Below are 21,359 nucleotides of genomic sequence, written 5' to 3'. Positions count from 1 at the left end.
AGGACTGTTGGCAACTGAGCAGAGGTATTACCAGCAGAGAGGTGATGGAGTTCTGGTAGCAGGCCAGCTGTTGAATTACATTGCCAGCACACGGCGCCACCCGGTGCCACATAAGTGAACAGCAGAGCTCTCCTTCATCTTTGAACTTCTGCATGTCCATCAGCACACTCTGCCCCAGCCGAGCTCGTACCAATACGCGGTGTTTAAGCAGGGGCCTGGGGCAACAGAGAGGATACTGGGTGGGACCATGGCATGTTAAAATCTATTTCAATATTATCTGAGTCAAGAAAGGTGAATAATGATTCTGACTTGTTTTAGATATTTGATTATGACTGTTTTGCCCTGATAACAACCTACTATAACATCTTCTACCCTCTAGGGTGGTACGTTTTTTTTCTGCTATGTCTGTACTTTACGCATTGGCAAAAGAAAACAATGCCTCCCTGAGGAGGTCAATCAATCAGTTGATCAATCTATCTCTCCTTCCACACACCCATCCAACCAATCAATCCATCCATCCATCCATCCTTTTTTTTTGTCTTTATGCTATGTCTGCACTTTATACACTGACTGCATAAAACTAAATCGAGGATATTTAGGATATCAATCCATTGATGAATCAATCAATCAAGCTATCTATCTATCTTTCCACCCACCTACTAAATCAATCAATTATCTATCCTCTTTGTCTACCTGTCCAATCCCTCTCTTCTCCTTCCTCTTCACTATGCGTGCTTCTGTACTCACAGCCGGTGTCTGGTTTGGGGCATGTCTCTGATAGCTTTGTCCAGCAGCTGCAGAGCAGTCTTCCAGTCTGCTCTGTCAGTATGGATGTAGAACAACAGACTGTAAATGGCTGCTCTCAGGGTCAGGTCATCTTCATCTGTTCACACACACACATGCATGCACGCACAGACACAGAGAAATACAAAACTAGATTAAAAATGCATCTTTTCTACAAAGCAAGTATGCATAGAGTGAATGGGTCAGCTAACACTGCAGATCTAAGAACAGATCAGTGGTCCAAATAGACTACTCAAATGCAGATGCCACCTCAAAGCTGTACTGGAGGGAATAACATCTTCTGTGCACTCTACTAGTTATAGTACAGCGGTATAGAACACTCCCTGTGGGAAGCTGACCAATCAAACGGATTCATAAAGAGGCAGCCAAACCTTTCATGAAGCAATTTGCAAAGGCATAACCTCTAAAAAGACATGGAGCCATTTGATGTTCCTTTTAGCACTCACTTGATGCTTTGGGCTCAGAGCTCCCAAGAGGCAGTGTAGTCAAGGCCGCCAAGCCCTTCACTTTGCCCTGTTTCTATAAGAGAAATGGAAGAGGAAAGGCATTAACACTTCACTGCCTATAAGGGTGAAAAGAGAGTGGTGGTAGTGGTGGATGAGGGCTGGTTATAGTGAAAGCACATTGACATATTGGGTAGATCACTATAGGTCACTATATATAGGACCTTGCCCCGTATCCCTAAGAAGGAGTCATACATTTGCGTGTTTGGTGTTGGTGTGGGCCAGGGCATTCAGGATCTTCTCTAGGGGCTCTTGGAGCTGCAGTCTCTCTACTGGGGTCTGTGTCAGAGGCAGGCAGGTGTTCCAGTAGTGCCTGGCAGCAGCCATACACAGCACCGGGTTCCCAGCCTTCTCTGCATAGCTGGGGACGAGAGAAGGAGGCCATGAGAAGAAAGGCAAGGAATGACAGAAAGGGGGGAAAAATAATGACTTTGAGATGAAAACAAAAAATAGAGTGGCGTGAATGGGTTTGCAGCTGCCCGAGGCAATGTGTGAAATGACTGAGGACAGTACCTAACACTGGACAGGAGCACTTTCATAGCTTCTCTGTAACTGTGTGGATCGCCATTGGACTCGTGGACCAAGCTCAACCCCCTCAAACAGGCTGCACTGCTCAGCATCTCATTCACTGCTGACGGGCCATACCTGGAGATATGAGGAAATTCGTTAGTTATCAGTCAAACTATTCATCAATCAATCGACCAAAACTAAAAAGTACAAACTTTGCAACTCCATTTGAACTCAAGCAAAAAACACTGAAAGCAGTGCTTGCCAATTCATACCAACTGCAATACTCTGTAATGGGCACAAGGTGTCACTTGCCCTTCATACAACTTTACAAGCAAAAATCTCAAACACCCCCACTTCAGTCCTTTCAATAACAAAGCACACCCATTCACATCAAGTGCAGCCCCTCTAGCCTTTCTTTTTTAAGAATCAGACAAAAAAAATAGATAGATAGATCTACCCTGGCATTTCCCAGCCTCTCTTGGTGTTAAAATAAACTCTAACCAGCCAACTGCACTTACAAAACACAAGGCATGGTGTTGAGGCTCTGAGCTGCTGCGCTTTCCAGCTGCAGAGCGCTCTGGGTGCAGGATGAGACCAGGCTGTGGTCCTTGGCATGGTGGCAAAAGGCAGCCAGCTGGCTCCACACCTGCAGCTCCACCACTGCATCAGTCCAGCTGCAGTCAGACGCCATGCGCACCAGCTATAGGTGAGGAGAGAGAAATGGGGAGGGAGGGAAGGACAGTGGAGGAGAGGAGGGCGTGTGGGAAAAGTGGGGAGGAGGGAGTGAGGGAAAAGAGAGGTGGAGAGGAGGGAAAAAAAATAAATTATGAAAGGCAAACAAGGAGTGATGGAAAAGAAGGCAAGGAAGAGGGGAGGCAAAACGAAGAGGAGGAAAGAACGGAGCGAGGGAAAAGAGGGGATGCAAGTGGGGAGTGAGGGGAAGATTGGAAAGAGAGGAGGGAGTGTGGGGAGACAGGGAAGGCAAGCAGGGAGTGAGATAAAAGAGGGGAGGAGAGGAGGGAGTGAGGGAAAACAAGAGAGGAGAAAAGGGGTGGAGGGAAAATGGAGGAGAAAAGGGAGTGAGGGAAACGAAGGAAGGCAAGCAGCGAATGAAGGGAAAGTAGGGAGGAAGAGTGAGTAAAAAGAAGGAAGGCGTAGAAAGAAGTGAGGGAAATGAAGGGAGGAGTAGTGAGGGAGAAGACAGGAAGAGGGAGTGAAGAAAAATAAAGGAGAGGTGGGAGAGAGGAAAAAAGAGGGCCAAAAGAGGGAAAAGAAGGCAGGGGAGAAGGGAGTGAAGGAAGAGTAGGGAGGAAAGGAAGGAGGGGAAAAGAAGACAGCAAAGAGGGAAGTGAAGGAAATGAAGGGAGGCAAGCAGGGAAGGACGGGCAAGTAGGAAGGAGGAGCTAGGGAAAAGAAGGGAGGAAAAGTGAGTAAAAAGAGGAGGACAGAGTGAGGGAAATGAATGAAAAAGGGGGGTGGGGAGTGACGGAATAAGAGGAAGAGAGGATGGAGCGAGAGAGAACAGGGGGAGAGAGGAGGGAAAAGAAGGGAGGAGAGAAGGGAAGGAGGAAGGGAAAGAAGGGGAGAAGACGGAGGGAGGATAGAGGGAAGGGAAGAAAACATAGAAACCCACGGGGCCTCTTCAGTGTCAGAAACGGCAATTCCAAACAGAAGAAACATACAGAGATTTCAGCTAACCTCAATCCGACCAAAGCATGATAATCAAGGCAGCTACAGTACTTTGAAGACATTGAGGAAGGCGGAGACACAGGCAGAGGCTCTGGGAGCTAGTGGGTCATCTTGGCATCTGACACAGGAAAACACAAACAGAGAGGCACATACTGTGGAGAGACTGGGGACAGAGAACTCCATCTGCCTCGGGTTGCTGTTGCACTGGAGCATCTCCACTCCAACCAGCACGCGCGTCATGGCCGACACTAACTCATTCTTACACTGTGGGAGAGACGGGGGGGAGGGGGACAGAAAACATGCATACTGAGCATTGATACACCGAGTATTTCATTGCAGTCCTGCGTTGAATATACAATAGTCCCATAAGTTTAATTATAGAGAAGTTATATACATGTATTACTATTTGCTTCTAAATTATACATCTACAGTATGATTACCATACAGTATGTGTCCCAAATACTGCAGAGAATGGCCTCGTTGATAATGCATGACTTCCTATTGCATGGAAAATGAGTTGATGAATGATTTATTGATTGCAATTAAGAGATAAATCCCATTTATATTAACAGTGCATTTCTTAATTTGCATGGCAAGAAACACACCCCATCTTGCTGTGACTCACTCAAAGCGCATCACGGTGAAGGGACTAATGTAGGGCAGGAAATTCGTAGCTGACAAATGGTCACAGGATTGTGTTGACTAATCAAACAGTCCATTTAACTGACAAATTGTGAAATTGCTTTCCCCACATTCTTGTCCCACAAATAGGCCACTTAACATTTGAATATGATCAAACACCAATGGATAAATGGCTCTAATGCCACATATGCAGGAAATAACTCCTATAACATGAAAAAGATGATTAAAAACAGCTTAAAAACGTCAGGCATCGTAAGTGTACAGTATAATAAGCACATTCTGAATGCATTGTGAGTATGACATACTACATTAGTACAGTATGAATGTGGAATGATTATGTTATGACGCTGAACCATTTAGTCATCGCAAGGGGCATTCACTCGTAACATTTTGCAGATTTTGTTGTGCAACAAACATATTTCCGAATATCTTTTTTTATCTGAGACACAGTGTACACAAAGGACCCCATTTCCTCCAAGTGGAAAAGACATTGATATTTATATGAAGGTATTAAAATTGAATAACAGCTCTACTTTCTTCTTACTCATCCTTGTTGTTGACATAACTGCATTTTCTCAGCATTTTACAGCATATATTACTTTTGTAGAATATTTCATCATTACTATGGCACAAATTCCATCTTTCTTGATCTTGATTTGGCAGGTCCCTTCAATACACCTACTGTATAAGCTGCTCCAGATTACTCCAAGTCAGTGTGAATTACTATCTGTGTTTCACTTATGTATGGATTTGAGTCCAGTGCCCAAGCTTTCAAAGAGAAAAAGTAATCACCCTCTCACCACTATATACTAAAGGATTAGCCAGAGGAAAAGCTGGCTTTAAGAACAAATGTGTCGCTTGCTACTGCCTGGATACAGGATTCATAATTATAACACATTATTCCATGTTATGTAACTGTAACTTTAATGCACAATGTGCCTATAAAGTGATTACGGTATAACGCCTTATGAGCGACACTTCAAAATGAAGATCCTAAACATTGATTAGCAAACTACTTGACAAAGGAGGAGCAGCCCTAGAATATTGGGACTGATGCAGAGGATGGTACCTCATCATCTGTCTCCATCTTTGGGCCAATCTGCTGCTGCAGGAGCCTCTTGATTTGCACCCATGTGGCCACCACCTGTTTCCTTGCTGCGATGGGGACATTCTCCCCTGGGATGGTGCAGTTGGATAGGCGAAGGGCGTAGTCACACAGCTAGGAAGAGACAGAGAAAACAACTGAGCTCAAGCAAGTATTCTATCTAAGCATTCTATTCTAAGTATATGTGCGTAGTATAGTATAGTATATGTGGTCCTGAAAAGCTCAAGGAGTAGAGCATGGCATGAACATGGCCTGAGTTTTGCTTTCCACTGGGGCCTAACCCTAAACCATATTAAAAATGCATGCATTTGTGGTATTGTTAGGCCGTTTGGATCAACGCGTCCACCAAATGCTGTGTGTTTTGTTATGTTCTATATCTGCAAGACTCCCTTTTCAAGTCAGTACACACTGGGCTTTTGACTTTCTGTAGCCCAAGGCCCCTGCCAGCCTGTCAGCTGCAGACATGACAGCATCCACTGTAGACTCACAACTCAATAAGTCTTTGCGAGAGACTGTATATGACCCCTCTGTAATGTAGGCCTATTTATATAAAAAATGTATTGGAATGGATGATTTCTCATCTTGCCATCAGAAAGGAAACCGATAAGATGACAGTTAGTTAATAATTCACTGATAAAGTGCCTTTCATCTAGAGTTAAAACTGATGTTCATGGTAGATCCTTTGAATACAAACGGAGGAACGAAATAGGATTCAATTGGTAACTGCAGCATGGAGAACGGAGAAATAAGACTTCAACAGTACAAAGAAGCCCACTCATGACAGGGACGTGTGCGTATGTCTGTGTGTGTATGTGTGTGTTTGTGTGCACGTGTGCATGCATGCGTGCATGAGTAACATTCTGTGTGAGAGGATGGAAAGATGTCAGCCGTGAATTCCTTAGGAGAACGAGATGTATCCTGAGAGCTACTCAACTTTCAAAATCTGCATTTCAGAAAAGTTCCCCCTTACTGCTTTCTTAGATTGTCGTATCTGTCATGATATTGTATCAAGGAGGAAGCAATGCTCCCTGAGTGGCCTCGTATTTCTATAGAGCAGACACACACACATATGCGCAATATGACATGAAGCCCCAACAGCGCCTGTGTCTGCACTGCTTCTTTCAGCTGAGTGTCAGCACCATGGACAGCGGTCACCAACAAATAAACAATGGGGCTTTCTCAATTTGAATTCTTGTCTGTTCTTGTGTCCTCCATGATGCATGAGCTCGCTGATGAGAACAAAGGGGAATGGGTTCCCTGTTGTTGCATTCTCGAGAAGTTTGTTCTCTTCAAGACAAATGGGGAGAAAGTTCTCCACAAAGACACAAGTATCGACTTCTTGGATGTGATAATCACCAGGTTGTCTGGGAGAGAACAAACTTCTCAAGAAAGCAAAAACAGGGAACTCATCTTTACAGTTTGATTTCACCCATTTGCCAGAGTTGAATTGTATTGATTTAGCCTGATATTTTGTTGAAGGAAGATACATAGGGGATGAGTTACAAACCTTGAGATTCAAGGCATTATTGTTAGTAAGAAACAACTGACAAGGATATTGACAGCCAATGAGCAATGGAACCATCAATATGCATACTTGAGGGACTTCAGTCAGTTCAAGGATTTGTATCAGTCAACACTTAGAACACCATGTGTCAGAGGAGAGGTTGGTGTGGCTGCACTGACTCTGTATATTAATTTAATGTGCACATTTTATATCTATTCACATGCGTTTTATGCAACTTGAGTACACAAGTATTTAAGTACTCATTTTATATATATTGTGTGCACGAGTTCATACTTTGTTACCACAACATTTTTCCCTACAAGACAGGCTGCTAGATTGCAGCCAGTTCTGGGCTCGTCAACCAACCTCTGCTCCATTCTATTCTGTTTTGACTCAGATAGCGACTGAGAGCCTAAAGGGAGGCTGCCAGATGCCAGACTGCCCCTGGACAACCCCAACACCCAAAAGCAATCCCTGGAGCAATTCTGCACCCCCACTCACTCCACGGTTCACTCTTCACCCCCTTTCCCCTGCTTGGACGGTCTTCAAAAAAATCACCCCACCAGGTCCACACCACCTCTTGGTGTCTGTGTGTGTGTATGTGTGTGTGCTTTGCCCTGCTGGCATTATATTGCACACATTAACAACCATAGCTACACACAAGCACACAGTACCACACCCAGTGTCTTCTCATATTCTCTATTAGCACTGCACAAGCCCTTGTATCCATGTGTGCTCTAAGCTACAAAATTCCAAGCTTTGCCCATGCTGTCTGTCTGGTCCAATCAGCGCTGAGTGTTTGCAGAGGAAAGAAAACAAATGATGCCTTGTTGGGTTGACAGGTCTGACAGTTTAAAAACATTGAAGGAGGACAGACTCTCTGACATATCAGATCAGCTCAACTTAAAACCTCACACACCCCTCCACACTTTGATTCACTAGCAAAATTTGAGCCTATCTACCTTGGGTAAATACACACACACACACACACACACACAAAACACACATACACAAAATCACAATTACAAAAATAATAAATATATAAAAATACAGAAACACACACACACACACCTACACAAATGTGCACAAATCCAAATGCAGAAACACAAATAAACATGCACAGATAGTACATGCTCACCCACACACACAAATAAAGAAACAGGAACAGACTTAATGCCCTCACACAAGTACAGCACATACACACAAATACAAATACAAACACAGACACAGAATCATAGACTTAAATGGGCCCTATTATAGAATTTGAATTTTCTTTTATTTATGTACATATATGATCAAAGTTGCTCACTTTGGTGTGACCAACAGATTTTTGGTAATTTTGTGACCAGGGTGCTGGCGCACCTGCAGTGCAGTTGTAAAAGGGGTTGGCTTAGGAGAAATAAATTATCAGTAGGTGTAAAATAGGCAAGCAAAGCATATACAGTATATACATGTAAGTGGTGATGTGGGGTTATGTGATTTTGGAGAGGTCTATGTGGGCACGCCATCACCTACTAAAGCCATGAAAATAGTGCAGAATGCCACTAAGATGCATTAAGATGTGGTCTGAGTAGGAGACACAAGTGTAATTTTTGATTCCAAAATTGCACTGCGCAACTCGATTTCTATTGACATTCCTCACTAGTGCGCTCCCCCGCCCATTTTGGCACAAACAATGTCATGCTGAGCCACAAAATTACCAAATGGGTGCATTCAGATTTTTCCCCATTATCGAAATTACCACTTACGCCACTTGCACTGTCTGCCTGAACTAGCTTCGCAGGCTTCGCTTTGTTTATTTGCAAAACATCATGAAGAACATTTTTCTTACCTTGGGAGAGAACGAACTTCTCAAGAAAGCAAAAACAGAGAACGTATCTCTACAGTTTGAGATGGGCTGTGTGCTTGATGTAATCATTGATGAAATCATGAAAACGGAATAATATGGGACCTTTAAACAGGTGCATGCACACACAGGTACACACACAGGAACAAATACAAACACACACAAATACACACACACACACCTCCAGTGCTTTGCGGGCATCCTGGAGTGCAGCTGGGTCTATGGGAACCCCATGGACGCTGCCGGTCCTCTCCATCCCTTTCCCTGCTCTGTTTTTGGCCTTCTCCCCTGGCAGGACTGCCTTGCTGCTGTCTGGTCCACACAGAGGTTGGATGAACCCCCGGGCCACAGCGTCACACAGCAGCACGAACAGAGCGCGATCCCTGAGAAACACAGCAGAGGAAATGTTCCAAACTGACATTATCTAGCGAAAACAAGTTCTGAAAGTTGTGCTTGGAGGCCAAACAACTTTTTTTAATCTTTTAGGTCTTCCTGAAAATATACAGCCTTACCACGAAAATGTATACTGAAGTTTCCTGGGCCACATTATTATAGGACAATATCACTGAATCCAAAAATTCACATAATTATGCCTGAGGACAGTTTGGTCTGTTTTCATGAACATTCACTGCTGTCTACCACAGCCAGAAATAAGAGAAGACCTTAACTCACCTCTAATTCTACGAGTGAGGTACAGCTCCATAGAGAATGAAAACGATTTAAAAAAAAATCGACTGATTTTCTGAGGACAAGGATACATATTGCTGTTGTCAGCTGAAAACCTTATACTGTATATTGGTAATTTTCATGTTTTTACCAGAATTGAAGCATATAGTCCTCTATGGGTTTGGGAAATTTTATGACCCCTGGGCCAGTGAAACCCTTTCAAAATCCTTTGAGAAATTTAAAAACTGCACCATCATCAACAAGGCTGCATTTCTAAATTTCTGAAATGTTGACATTTTGTAAATAAAAGGTTTTCAACACCAGCAATATTCTAGTTCAGCGTTTAGCGTTGTCCATCTTCGGTATGATGTGTTTAATCATATATTTATTGCAGAATTGATCAATACTATAATGTCCGTGGGTAGCCTGAATTGACCTAATGTAATATTTTTATCAGATTCCACACAAGTGTGCATGAGTATGTTTTATTATTATTCTGGGTTAAAATGGAGAGTTTTAATGTCCCATGATCTAAATACAGTGCCAGAGGCTTTTCCACTCCATAAAGAGTAATGTTCTGGGGGAAAACACTGAATACTTGTAATTTTTTTGGCATGAACATGGTCAAATTTAAATGCTTCAATCAAAAAAAAAAGACAAATATCGGCATTGTTATCTGCCTTCAAAAAACCCATATCGGTCAACCATAAAAACTACCCCCCTAACTACCCTATGTACAGTAGTGCTACACTGTATAGTAAGATTGAGAGACCCGGGCCCTACCCAGTGTGTTCTGACTTTCTGAGCATCTCCACCAGCCTCTGGAAGGTGGGCAGGAGGCGCTGGTGCTCCCCAGCTGCCAGCAGGTGGCTGTTGTAGTTCCACAGGTACACGGCTGTATTGGCTACCACCCACGGCTCCCTGATCTCTGCTCCCAGCTCCGCCGCCCGCTGGAAGCTGGAGGTGGCGTAGGCAGACAGCTCCTGGATCCACTCTCTGGGTGAGAGAGGTAGAGAGGTAGAGCAAGAGTGGGGGAGGGAGAGAGAAAGTGGTGTGTGTGTGTGTGAGAGAAAGAGAGAGAGAGAGAGAGAGAGAGAGAGAGAGAGAGAGAAAGAGAGACAAAGATAGTATGTAACAGCACTAAAAGTAAAAAATTAATAAATAAAACTTTAAATAATAATCTGCAACAGAAATAAATGTCCGTTTTGCTGGTCTCTATCGCAGATTGATAACACAATAGTGATTCTGGTGTACATGAAGTGATGTGTTTCCAGCAGCAACAACAGCGATTTGTTTGGAAAAAACAGAAGAATTGGGTAGTTAGCATGAGCAGTGATAGCCACCATGGCTGAACAGACAAAGAAAAGAGCGCCACCTAGAGAAACTCAACCTGCATCAACAGAAAATCTAAGCTCCGCCCACACTGTTTGATTGACAGGTGATCTCTGAGAAGTGCAGTGCAGAAACACCACAGCAATGAGTGCTTAAGATGGAGACAAAATACAAAAAAACAACAGAGAGTGATAGTGAGAGAGAGAGAGAGAGAGAGAGAGAGAGAGAGAGAGAGAGAGAGAGAGAGAGAGAGAGAGAGAGAGAGAGAGAGAGAGAGAGAGAGAGGTGGGACAGTGGGAAGTGAAAGGATAAACAAACGTCTCACGTAATTTGTCAGCACAATGAAGTCTGTATTAAACTGCTGAAATGGACTGTGTATCTACAACACTAATACCAGGAATGGCTTGTCACTACTTGCAAGGCAAGCATAAGCTCACTGAGTAACTTGGCTTATATTTTTTGAACGGATAAATCATGTTATTTCCATGTGACATTCAGATGGTTCTCTGACCTGTTAGTAGTCTCAAAACCAAATGTAATGCGACATTAGAGTCTCATGTCCCATGGTCCCACTGCCAGTCCATTCGATGAACTAGCTGGTCATTCCAACTGCCAAACAATCTCCAACAGTCAAACACAAAATGCCATTAAACACGTGCTTTCAACACAATAACACTGCAATGGGACATGCCTACATCTGATTTTTCAATTATCCATCCGATTTTCCATTGCCGAATGCGCGAACACGCAAATGGAGGGTAGGGGATGGATTGAGACGGAGCCATAGGCTATGTTCAAATCAATAGCTATCATCTCTATGCCACACCCTGCATGGATATATTGTTGTGGAAAACTTGCCCAGGGAGAGGATGTTGGCACTGGGAACACAGATGTCAGTGATTTAAATGATACAGAGTTTTACAAAGCATGTTTATCTGCTACCTAGAAGTTATGGCAGTTTGATGAAAAGTCGTCTTTTTCCTTGTTTCGTGTCCTCCATAGGCCCATTGGAATGCGGCCGCAGACTTGTGCAGTCCAATCCTCAACAACTACGATGATTAGCTAATGACATGACAGATCCTATGATCAGATCCACCTAGCATTTTAGCCACGCCCTTCTCATTCTAATGTGGGAGTAATACAATAGGAAAAAGAAAGAAATGAAAATACTAAATAGGAGAATCAGAAAATAGGAAAATAGATAAACGAATAAGCATGTGCCATGGTAGAATAAAATGGCCTAAACAGAAACATAAGTAGTTAAATATTTCAATGCAAAGGATAGAAATGAGAAAATATTAAAATCGTTAATTTAAAAGTGTGTGTGTATCTTCATGTATGTGTGTGTGTTTGTGCCTCCACCTGTAGACAGCCCAGTGTGGATCGTCTTCTGAGACATGAACCCCTCTCTCCTCTGGCGGGACGGCAGGGCCATTGAGCTGTATCCCCTCCGCTCGCAGCTTATGGATGGTGGCCTGAACAAGACGGAAAACACTCACTTCTCAACCTCAAAAGGCAACACTCAAGGTGACTTGTCCCTTTTAACAACTCCATCATAAAAGGAGCAGTGGGACCTCCCACAGTGGGGACGGCAGGTTCGCTACAGCCATCATGGCTCAGCTGTAGCAGATCAAAGATACAGGAAATGATTGGTGATCTTTTGGCTCCAGTGGCAGACAACTCAGCTAAGACAAGAGAAAAATGCGTCTGTCGTCGCACTGGAGGGTAGGTTTCCTTTAAAGAATCAATCGATTCAAAAACCAAAGGGAGCCAACTGTCATAGAACAAAGAGCGCATGAGAGCAGCAACTACAGAGGAGTGCTGTATGAGTCTGGTTTTGGCAAGGTCATCTATTTGCTGTGGATAGTTGTCTCCATTTTCTTCAAAGTGCTGTCAAGTTAATATCTCTGAGGACTTAATAAAGGCTCGGAGCTGGAGGCTTGATGGGAAGTGAGATTACACAATAAGACAAGCACATAAGAAAAGCACAACAATTTCTGACTCCAACCAATCAACATCTACCTCCTGGGCTTGTTAAAATCCCATCATGCATGTCTGCTGCTGCAAGCACTCTTTGTTCCTAATCTCATATCTCAAAAGGAGAGCCCACCCTTAAAAAGAATTCATATACTAGAATATAATAATCTTGGATAGTTCAATAAATATTCGTGAACATGAACAACTCTCTCCCACAACTTCTGCATCCTAATGAGCTTTATTTACTGAAATAAAAGTTCAGAAACCAGAAAATATACCCATGTCCCTGGAAAATAAGGCTGTATCATCATGCACAAACCTAGTCTCCCATTCACTGTCAATGGATCAGCTCCAAAAAGTGAGTTTTGGGGGGGAAATTGTGCCTGCACGTTTTGACTAAACTGACCCTGAAGTTTATAGGAATAATGTGTTATTTCTGTTTGAGAGTGGATTGTCGTTTTAAGAACGTCAGGGAGTGTGTGTGTGTGTGTGTGTGTGTGTGTGTGTGTTTGGAGGCATGACTTATGAGGACACGCACCTCAGCATTGATGAAGTGGATTTCAACTAAGAGGCGCAACAAGTCTTTTACAGAGCTTTGGGTTACTTTCCAACCATGAGGCCCTTCTGCGTAGCTCTCTTCCTCTACCCATTCACCTTCTGGATTGAAATGACACAAACATGAGCAATGAGCATGAGCATTGTTGATTGAAGCATGAATATGTGATACCATATTTTAACATTTTTTTTCTATATTTTAAATATTTTCAGAATGGAAAGCAGTGTCTCTAAATGACAATATCAGTAAAAACATAGCTTGCAATTATCACTAACTTTCACACATTCAGAAATTGCTGTGCCATGTTTTAAGCTAATAGAGTAAAGAAAGGATTTTAAGATAGACAGAAATGGCCTAAAATAGTAATTACTCAGACCATAAACTCTTCAGATTATCATCAAGATTGATTGGAAATCAGAAGAATCTCCCAAAACTCCCTTTGAGAGGGCAAGAGTAATGAGAGACACATTCTCTGGGGGACACTAGCATCTGTTTTGTTTCTCACATAAGCATAATAGACAACACGTATTTTCTTTTTTATTTTAGCATTAATACTGGCAGAGGAATTCAGTGTTAATGGCTGAATTCCAGTGACGCCACATAATGTTTCATCAATGGCATGGGCAGGTATTTCACATATGTAGCACCATGAGAGACATAGAATTGAAAGGCATTACATAGATGCACTCAATGTGAAACTAATTTTAACATTCATCATAAGATCAGTTATAAAAGTAACCATATTAAATACTTGCAAAATAGCAGCTCAACTGTTAAGTTTTTGCTGCATTGATTGAGATTAATTTAGATACTCATTTACATTCCAGTAAATGAGGGAGGCTGGGATTGATATGGATCAGTCAGCAGTCATACATCAAAGCCTTCTTCATTTCTTAATTTAATTGTACTTAATTTCAGACGTTCTTCTTCATATCATTCTATTATCTTAAAACACCATCTCTCTCAGTCTTGGTAATATTCCTAATATCCTACTGTCAGTCTTTGTAATCTTCCATCTCCCATCATCATAAAGCAAGCAGAATCGACATGCAGCTCGGCACACATCCCAAACTTCCTGCTTCCTGGCTGTCTTCACCAGTGCTGCCCACAACTTCACCCTGGAAACAGCCGGAACAAAAAAAAGAGAAAAGTGAGAGCAGTTATTCCTTTTTCAAAGGTGGAGGTCAGGGCAAGAGCACAATAATACACTTCTAAGGTTGTTTGTTTGGGAGACCATGAATAATCTGTGATTCCTTAGAGAAATCCTCCGGTCCTGATAACTATGCTCTCTCCTCACCATGAAGACTGCTATTTTTGATGTGCGCACTTTTTAGCTGTAATGATATCGGGAGACCAGGGGGAACTCAAGTATGCACTATGAATGAATAGATGGAATAGAAGGACGCAGACTCCCATAGTCACTCCACAACCTCAGCTTCAGAGGGGACCTTGTGGATCAAACATTCATTACTATCTCATGTTCAGTAAAAGCGAGGACTAATAAATTCAGCAGGGCATAAGAGGCTGATTATGTAGGCAATTTTCCAACCGGGGTTCCTTGGAAACCTGACAGCTAAAAAGGATTACTAAAAAAACTTGACATGGCACTTGCCTTCACAGAATATTGCTGCGCTGGTAAGGCATGAAGACAGAAACACAAGCAGGCAAAAGTGGGCCTACACAGTGCAGTGCATGCAATCACATGTACGTAGACACAAACACACATGTAAATGCACACATACACACACCTCTCTGTGTTGTTGGTGTCATCTCCTTGTCTGGACAAGTGGCCCTCTGCCCTCTGTACAGATGTAGAGTGGTGCTGAGCCTTAGCGGAGAGCTGAGCCACCGGTCCAGACCCAAGACTGCCTACGGCAACTAGACAATCATTGGAATACATACACACACAATACTTTATTTATAGTGTCGGAAAAGCTTCTGAGTTGTCTCATAAGTAAAAAGTCAATTACATTTTCTGGCTAATATGCATACAAAACAGTCTAGTAATTTTGTTACACAACTCCCTAAGCCTGTATGTCCATAATTTATACAACATGGAATAAATGTGCACTCATGTGCATAGTAAGGAGGTTATCTATTTGAGGAAGTTATGCAATTATCCATATTATGCCATTCCCATGTATGAAAATGGAAAAGAAACCAACCACTATGAAAGTGAAAGGCCCATTTCCAACAGCTCCAACCCTTTCAAACAGGGACGTGATTGATATAAAATCAGATTAAAAACTTGAATAAGATTTAAACTAAAAAAGCGAGAAGCATCCCTGATTTTCTGTCAGATCAACGTCTGCGTCTGCAGCAGCAGCAGCAGGGGCACTCAAGCGTTTGTGTTAGGGATTGAATTATGAAGAGAGGTCTGTGCCTTTGATTGCAGCATTTTAGAGAAGCAAAATGCTCCAGTGCCTGTGCGCTCACCCTGAGAGTTCAAATACACACACGCCCGTGCGTGATCACACGCACACATTCTGTCTCACGCGCACACCTCTCATTGATGAACGTCTGAGGGACAATACAAGATGGTAGCAACATTACATGCTGTAACTAATTCATTTTTCTTGCCCGATTGCCCGATTCTCAAGGGTTACTCGGTACGCTGGCTTTGAAGTTCACAGCACAGTGATTAAGTGTCTTCGTCTTAGGGAGGCATTCTTGAGGTGCACAGAGAAAAAACAAGGGGTACCTCTAGGGACCCAGGGTTTTAACCCATGCCAGCTTTTCCGATGCCTGAAGAAGCAGTAGCCCTTTGACTAGCTGTCAGAGGCAAGTCCTTCCTTTAGTCATTAGGACTGCCGAATGCTCATTTGATCCTGAGCATCGAGGAGCCTAGAGTGGGTCTGAGATCAAAGGCTCCCCCAAGGCCCAGGCCCTTTGGCATCAGGGTTCCACAATCCACTGCACACAGTGGATGGGGCTTTGCTATGAGCAACACTGAGGAACATCCTGAACCCCTTTCTCTGTGAAATTTCACATTATCTGGTATAGGGCTCAGGATAGGTCGACATTCACATTAACCCCCTGCCCAAACTCACTCACTGGCCCCAAATTAAAGACCTTCTGCTCAGACTTACAGACTTGAGTTTCAAACTGTCTCTACTAGGGAAGATATGTCTACATGTAATTCAGAAAAGGTTGTTGTAACATGGCATTGAGTTTTAGTGGAAACCGCTGAAAGAAGCAACATCAGTACTTTTGGAGGTGTTGTCTGCATCCAGCACCATCTGGAAAGCATCGGGAGCCAAGAGGAGTCCCACGTTGACCAGCATGGGACGGCTGTCTGTCATATCTTGGGGCTGCATGTCCCTGGCCTGGTAGAGAGAAAGAGAGAGATGGGGGGAATTCAGACTTTTCTTGTATGCTGTTCACCTACTACTCTAAGTTCTACTCTCAGCATGCATGCTCTCTGCTGTGACTTAAAGCACAATCTACAGCATCTCAATCTGGGGGGGATGAGACGTTCTTCTCCATTGCAGTCCCATATTTTGATTGAGGCTGATAAGATGGGTGAATTGTTACATAACCCTCTTGCCTAGTGCAGCTTTAAAGATCCCTTACATTTTGTAATGTTAAAACGTCTGACAAAACTACGGCAGACAACCTGTTGCAAAAGCATAGCAGCCTTATCCTCGGTCCTGGCGGGGGTTTGGTAGACAGTCCCTCTGAGCCGCAGGAGGTGGAGAGCTGAGGACAGGCGTTCTCGGTGCATCCCCTGATCCAGCAGCATGGCTTTCTCAAGGTGTGTCAGCGATGCCTCCAGGCGCCCCTCCTCCTCTTCAATCACTGCCAGCTCTGAGTGGGCCTGACAGCGCGTCTCCAACAACATGCTGTGCAAACAATGCACAAATCAATATATTATGGAAGCAGTGGAAACACAAACATCAGCACACACACGAGGGCCCAAACACCAGGGGTTTTAGGTCTGATACCACAGCTGATAATTGGGAGGAAGAACTAAATATATCTATTTATCGCCCTGAAAAATATCTCAAATTTGTCTCCCAGTAATTGTGACAAAGGGTTACATTGAAAGTTCTTTGACCAATAAAAGTTATTGTTTCTTAACATAAATCATTATAATAGCATTTTCTCAACCCAGGTTTTTTTTTGCAGCTTAAATGGAACCATCTTAAAATTTCTTATAGAACACACCAAGCAAATATTTAGACGTGGAATAGATGTTGATATAATTTTTTACTGTGCCATAATATCATGTGAAACTTTAGTGCTCGTTTTTGTTGACGTTGAACTTGGCACCTCCTGCATGTTACCATCCATAAAAGGCTTGCTGGGCCATTCTTTTTTGACTAAGTTGATTATATACAGTCCATAATAACAACAATATCTAAAAGACCCTAACACATACACACACACAGATCAGTGTATCATGATCAATTTGAAGGAAACCTTTGTATGTCTTCCAGTACTTGGGCCACCCTCAGCAGTGGTGCCTTGATGCGTCTCCTGAGGTTGTGCTGTAGGAGGGGCAGGCAGAAGCTCCACTGGGTAGCACACACCGCCTGCATGGCCCGAGGGTCCCCCTCTCTCACTGCACTCTGGAGCCACTGATCCAGCTTGCCTATCTCCTTCAACCGGACCTGTGGGATAACAACTACAGATTGGGAATCTCTCCTGCAGTAATGATAGAGTATTCAACATCTCTATCAGATGGGCTGTAGGGTTTGACTGATGGGTCTTTTCAAGGCTGATACCGATATTTTTTGCCTGTCTTCAAATTTGACCATTTTCATATCAAAAATGTATTTGGTATTAAATGATTCAGTGTTTTCCCCCAGGAAGTTTATTCTTGTTAGGTGAAAAATCCCTGAAACCGCATTTACACAATGATTAGACACTAAAATTCTTCACTGAAACTCAAGACGAATGAAGTTGTTTTAGGTGGATTAGCAGCTCCTTAAGGCAGTGTGACCCACCCCACTTATTCAATGGAAGGGGAAGCATTGCTGCCTTTAAATGAAGAAATAATTTACAAAAAACATTGTTGAACAATTTAATAAAATGTGCAAATGAAATAAAATTTCATTGCAGGTTTTACATACTATTTTTACATAGCTGTTGAGGGAGGATACTGATTGTAATATAATATTAAATGGCGATATATAATAAAAAAATAATATATCATCAAACCGATATATTGGCCTAACCCTACTGTATACCACATAGGATTAAGCCAATGAGATAAAGTGAGTCCACTGCATGCATTAACATGCTCTGGAGCTAGACACATTGAGGATAATTCATGCACATGATAAAGTACCTCCACGCAGGCTTTGGAATAGTCATTCATCTTCCCTTCTTTCTTCAGGAGGCTGAGTTCACATTGGACACACTCCATTATTATGCATTGGCCAACAGTCTAAAAAGACAAACACAGACGTGAATTCAGGAAACAGGGTTCAGCAGTGCCTGGAAGAGCAAATGGCACATTTCCATTTCATATGTTATGTCAAAAATGTCTTGTATAAATGTTGTTTTTTATCCAATCATGCCACCCAATACAGTATGTGAATGAGAGCATAGAGTAGAGCAAAAGTCTGATTCAGAAATGTGCACCTTTCCATATATATTTCATACTGCTGAGAGTAATCAAAAAAATGCAGGGACCTCTTGGGCATAAGCTCAGTTAAGTATTCTCATCTCTTGTCAAGTGCCCCATTGAGAGTGGGTGTCAAATTCCACGCATATATTTGCATGTTTTCATAATATGTACAGTTTTAGAGCATGGCTCCATACTAATGGATGAAGTGTTGAGCGAATATCGGTCACTCACGGCTTCTCCTGCCAACTTTAGCTCTTTCAAACAGTCAGCAGCCACTTCCTGATGCTTCATTTGCAAGGCCAGCACAGCCAACTCCAGGAGGAAGGCGACTCTGCAAAACCAAGATAAAACATAGTTTATACAATTCACAGCACTCCAATACAGTAATGTGAGCCATGTGCTACCCCATGGGATATCCATATGTGGTGTTATTGTAGTGGGAGGTGAAGATGCATTTGCAGGAAGAGGACAGGGAGCAACAAGGGGAAGCTTGTTGGAGAGGAGATTTGATCAGCACAGCTTGGGTCACAGACCTGTCAGCTGGAGGGATGGGTGTTGGGCTCTGATGAGGGCTGGAGGTCGGGGACGCAGCGGGTCCTGTGGTACAATCCACCAGCAGATGGAAAATCTCTTTAAGCTTGGCAGCATCCTCCTTCTTCAGCTCACCCTGCTTCCTTTCTTCTATCCTGCTACTGACAACAAGAGTAAGTGTTGACGTACATGAATATGAACACAATCTGCACACAAGCAGATGCATGCATATATACTTTCATGCCCCCTCTAACATACACACACCAAAGAGTGCATACACCTCAGGCAAAATAACCTATGTGATGCTGACGATGGTGGGGTCTGAGTGAGTCATGCTGTCTATGCTTATAGCTGAGCTGGAGAGCCATAAGGAAGTCTGACACGTCGAGTACACGCCTGGGGAAAGGGGGTGGTTGCTGGGTTTGTGGGGGTTGTCCGACTCTCTGCAACACCACAAGCCACGCTAAACTGGTAATGTGCCCGGGCAGCCTGATAAACTCGCCCGCCATGGGATGCCATAGGCTTAGCTGAGAGCCAGTGGATCACTGGCCCAGTGACCCAGGTTTAGTGGTTACAGAGGGTCCAAGTCAGCTTAGGGAATAAAAGCTTTAGGATCAAGAAAGCAACAACAGCCCACAGTAAATCCTACAGCCTAGGACAATATGGCAAATAGCAAAAATACATATCACGGGTTACAATTAGAGCATGGTAGAAAAAAGCATCGTGCATGCCTGAATGCTCATTATGTAGCACAAATCATGACCTTGTTAACTCAATTTGGCCCCAGTTTTGGAAGGAAGCATTCAGGCAAGGGGCAAACATGCAGTACATCAAAGCATATTCTTTCAAACAACATTTTAAAACAATTGCGCCTCCAACAAATTCTTCAAATGCTTTTTCAAAGCAGACATTATCAAAGTGGATCAAGACCTTCTCCCCTAGGACTGCTTTAAGAAACAGCTACAACTTGTTTATAAGAGCTGCAGATAGATGGGATGGGCCTTCATCACAGCAGTAGAAAAAAGCAATGCTTTCTGCAAACCAAATCATGCAGCAATTTGAGAGCAATAAAACAGCATCCAAAATGAATAAGTAAACCTTTATTTGAATATGACAAGGAAAAATGCCTTACTTTTTAAGTTCCTGCATTTTGTAAATAACTGCTAAGACGACACTCTGCTCAGTCATTTTAAGCAGGCCACTCTCTGACAGCTTGTGTTGTACCTATGGAGAGAAGAGTAACGCTAGTGTTAATAGGTCTTATATAAATTCCCATAAGAAATCTTACTCCACAGTGTTTTTTAGCTCTCTCTGTATTTTCTGAACACTGACATAGATATTTAAGCACATTTTAGTGTATAATAAAGGCAGACTGTTTACCAGTAGAGTAAAGATTTTTGGATAAAGATGAGGGGTGTGCGTCTCGATGAATTCTGCTGTAACTTTGGCAAAACTGCGAGCATCTTCCATTTTCCCTGAGTCCACGAGGCATTCAACCAAGTGCCTGAACAGACAGAGAGCAGATGAGAAATGAAATTTGACTGACAGAGAGGAATGAAGTCTTGCAAACTTAGAGATGCAACTTCCTGATTTGTGCGGTACAACAGCCATGGGTTATTCAGCTGTTTCCACAATATTTGGACATCGGTCATGATGTGTCTGAGTTTTACCACAGCAGTCTCCACAGCACCATGGTTTTCAAAAGGCAAATTCATGTCAGTCAGTTGGGGGCAAGACACTCCACTACTCTATGCCTGTGCACTATCAAACTTTATCATGGTGTGGTAAAAAAATAAAACTTTTTCTACAAATCCTATTTGTTCTTCATTGAGCACTATCTAATTAATAAAAGGTAGTGAAAGTTGTATTATTGTGGAAATGTAGCTTCAACTGTAAATCTTCCTATCATAGCTACACACAACTCCCCAAATTCTCTTGTCATATGCAAAAGAAATTGACATGAAGTCAAATGATAGGAGCACATCTGTGTTCATTGATTTGTTTGCCTGGACTGCTGCTATACAATGATGTAAAGAGTCATATACTGTATAGCTAAATTGGATTATTGGATTTTTATTGGATTAGATTAGATGAAACTTTAATGATCCCTTTGCGGGAA

The 21,359-nt window shown here is 42.8% G+C and overlaps 1 protein-coding gene across 1 annotated transcript in view; it reads right to left on the bottom strand.

Annotated features, from left to right (window-relative positions):
• Window positions 1-21,359, bottom strand: part of LOC139648483 (cilia- and flagella-associated protein 46) — a 57,440-nt gene that overhangs the window by 31,845 nt on the left and 4,236 nt on the right. The window contains exons 6-27 of the mRNA XM_071524621.1: window positions 20,621-20,744; window positions 20,373-20,464; window positions 19,243-19,398; window positions 18,941-19,040; window positions 18,428-18,526; window positions 17,557-17,747; window positions 16,751-16,976; window positions 16,343-16,460; window positions 14,883-15,012; window positions 14,128-14,252; window positions 13,117-13,220; window positions 11,964-12,076; window positions 10,053-10,265; window positions 8,785-8,986; window positions 5,218-5,367; window positions 3,660-3,770; window positions 2,336-2,517; window positions 1,821-1,952; window positions 1,503-1,668; window positions 1,251-1,323; window positions 748-883; window positions 32-215 (exon numbers count right to left, since the gene is read on the bottom strand). Coding sequence (XP_071380722.1) covers window positions 32-215; window positions 748-883; window positions 1,251-1,323; window positions 1,503-1,668; window positions 1,821-1,952; window positions 2,336-2,517; window positions 3,660-3,770; window positions 5,218-5,367; window positions 8,785-8,986; window positions 10,053-10,265; window positions 11,964-12,076; window positions 13,117-13,220; window positions 14,128-14,252; window positions 14,883-15,012; window positions 16,343-16,460; window positions 16,751-16,976; window positions 17,557-17,747; window positions 18,428-18,526; window positions 18,941-19,040; window positions 19,243-19,398; window positions 20,373-20,464; window positions 20,621-20,744 — 3,127 coding nt within the window. The remainder of the gene's footprint in view (window positions 1-31; window positions 216-747; window positions 884-1,250; window positions 1,324-1,502; window positions 1,669-1,820; window positions 1,953-2,335; window positions 2,518-3,659; window positions 3,771-5,217; window positions 5,368-8,784; window positions 8,987-10,052; window positions 10,266-11,963; window positions 12,077-13,116; window positions 13,221-14,127; window positions 14,253-14,882; window positions 15,013-16,342; window positions 16,461-16,750; window positions 16,977-17,556; window positions 17,748-18,427; window positions 18,527-18,940; window positions 19,041-19,242; window positions 19,399-20,372; window positions 20,465-20,620; window positions 20,745-21,359) is intronic.

The sequence above is a fragment of the Centroberyx affinis genome, unplaced genomic scaffold (assembly GCF_046629955.1).
Source record: "Centroberyx affinis isolate AG114_WGS23_722 - 3 ecotype Tasmania unplaced genomic scaffold, CSIRO-AGI_Caff_v1 ptg001209l_1, whole genome shotgun sequence".
Lineage (NCBI taxonomy): Eukaryota > Metazoa > Chordata > Actinopteri > Beryciformes > Berycidae > Centroberyx > Centroberyx affinis.
This window is presented reverse-complemented; position numbering and strand designations above follow the sequence as displayed.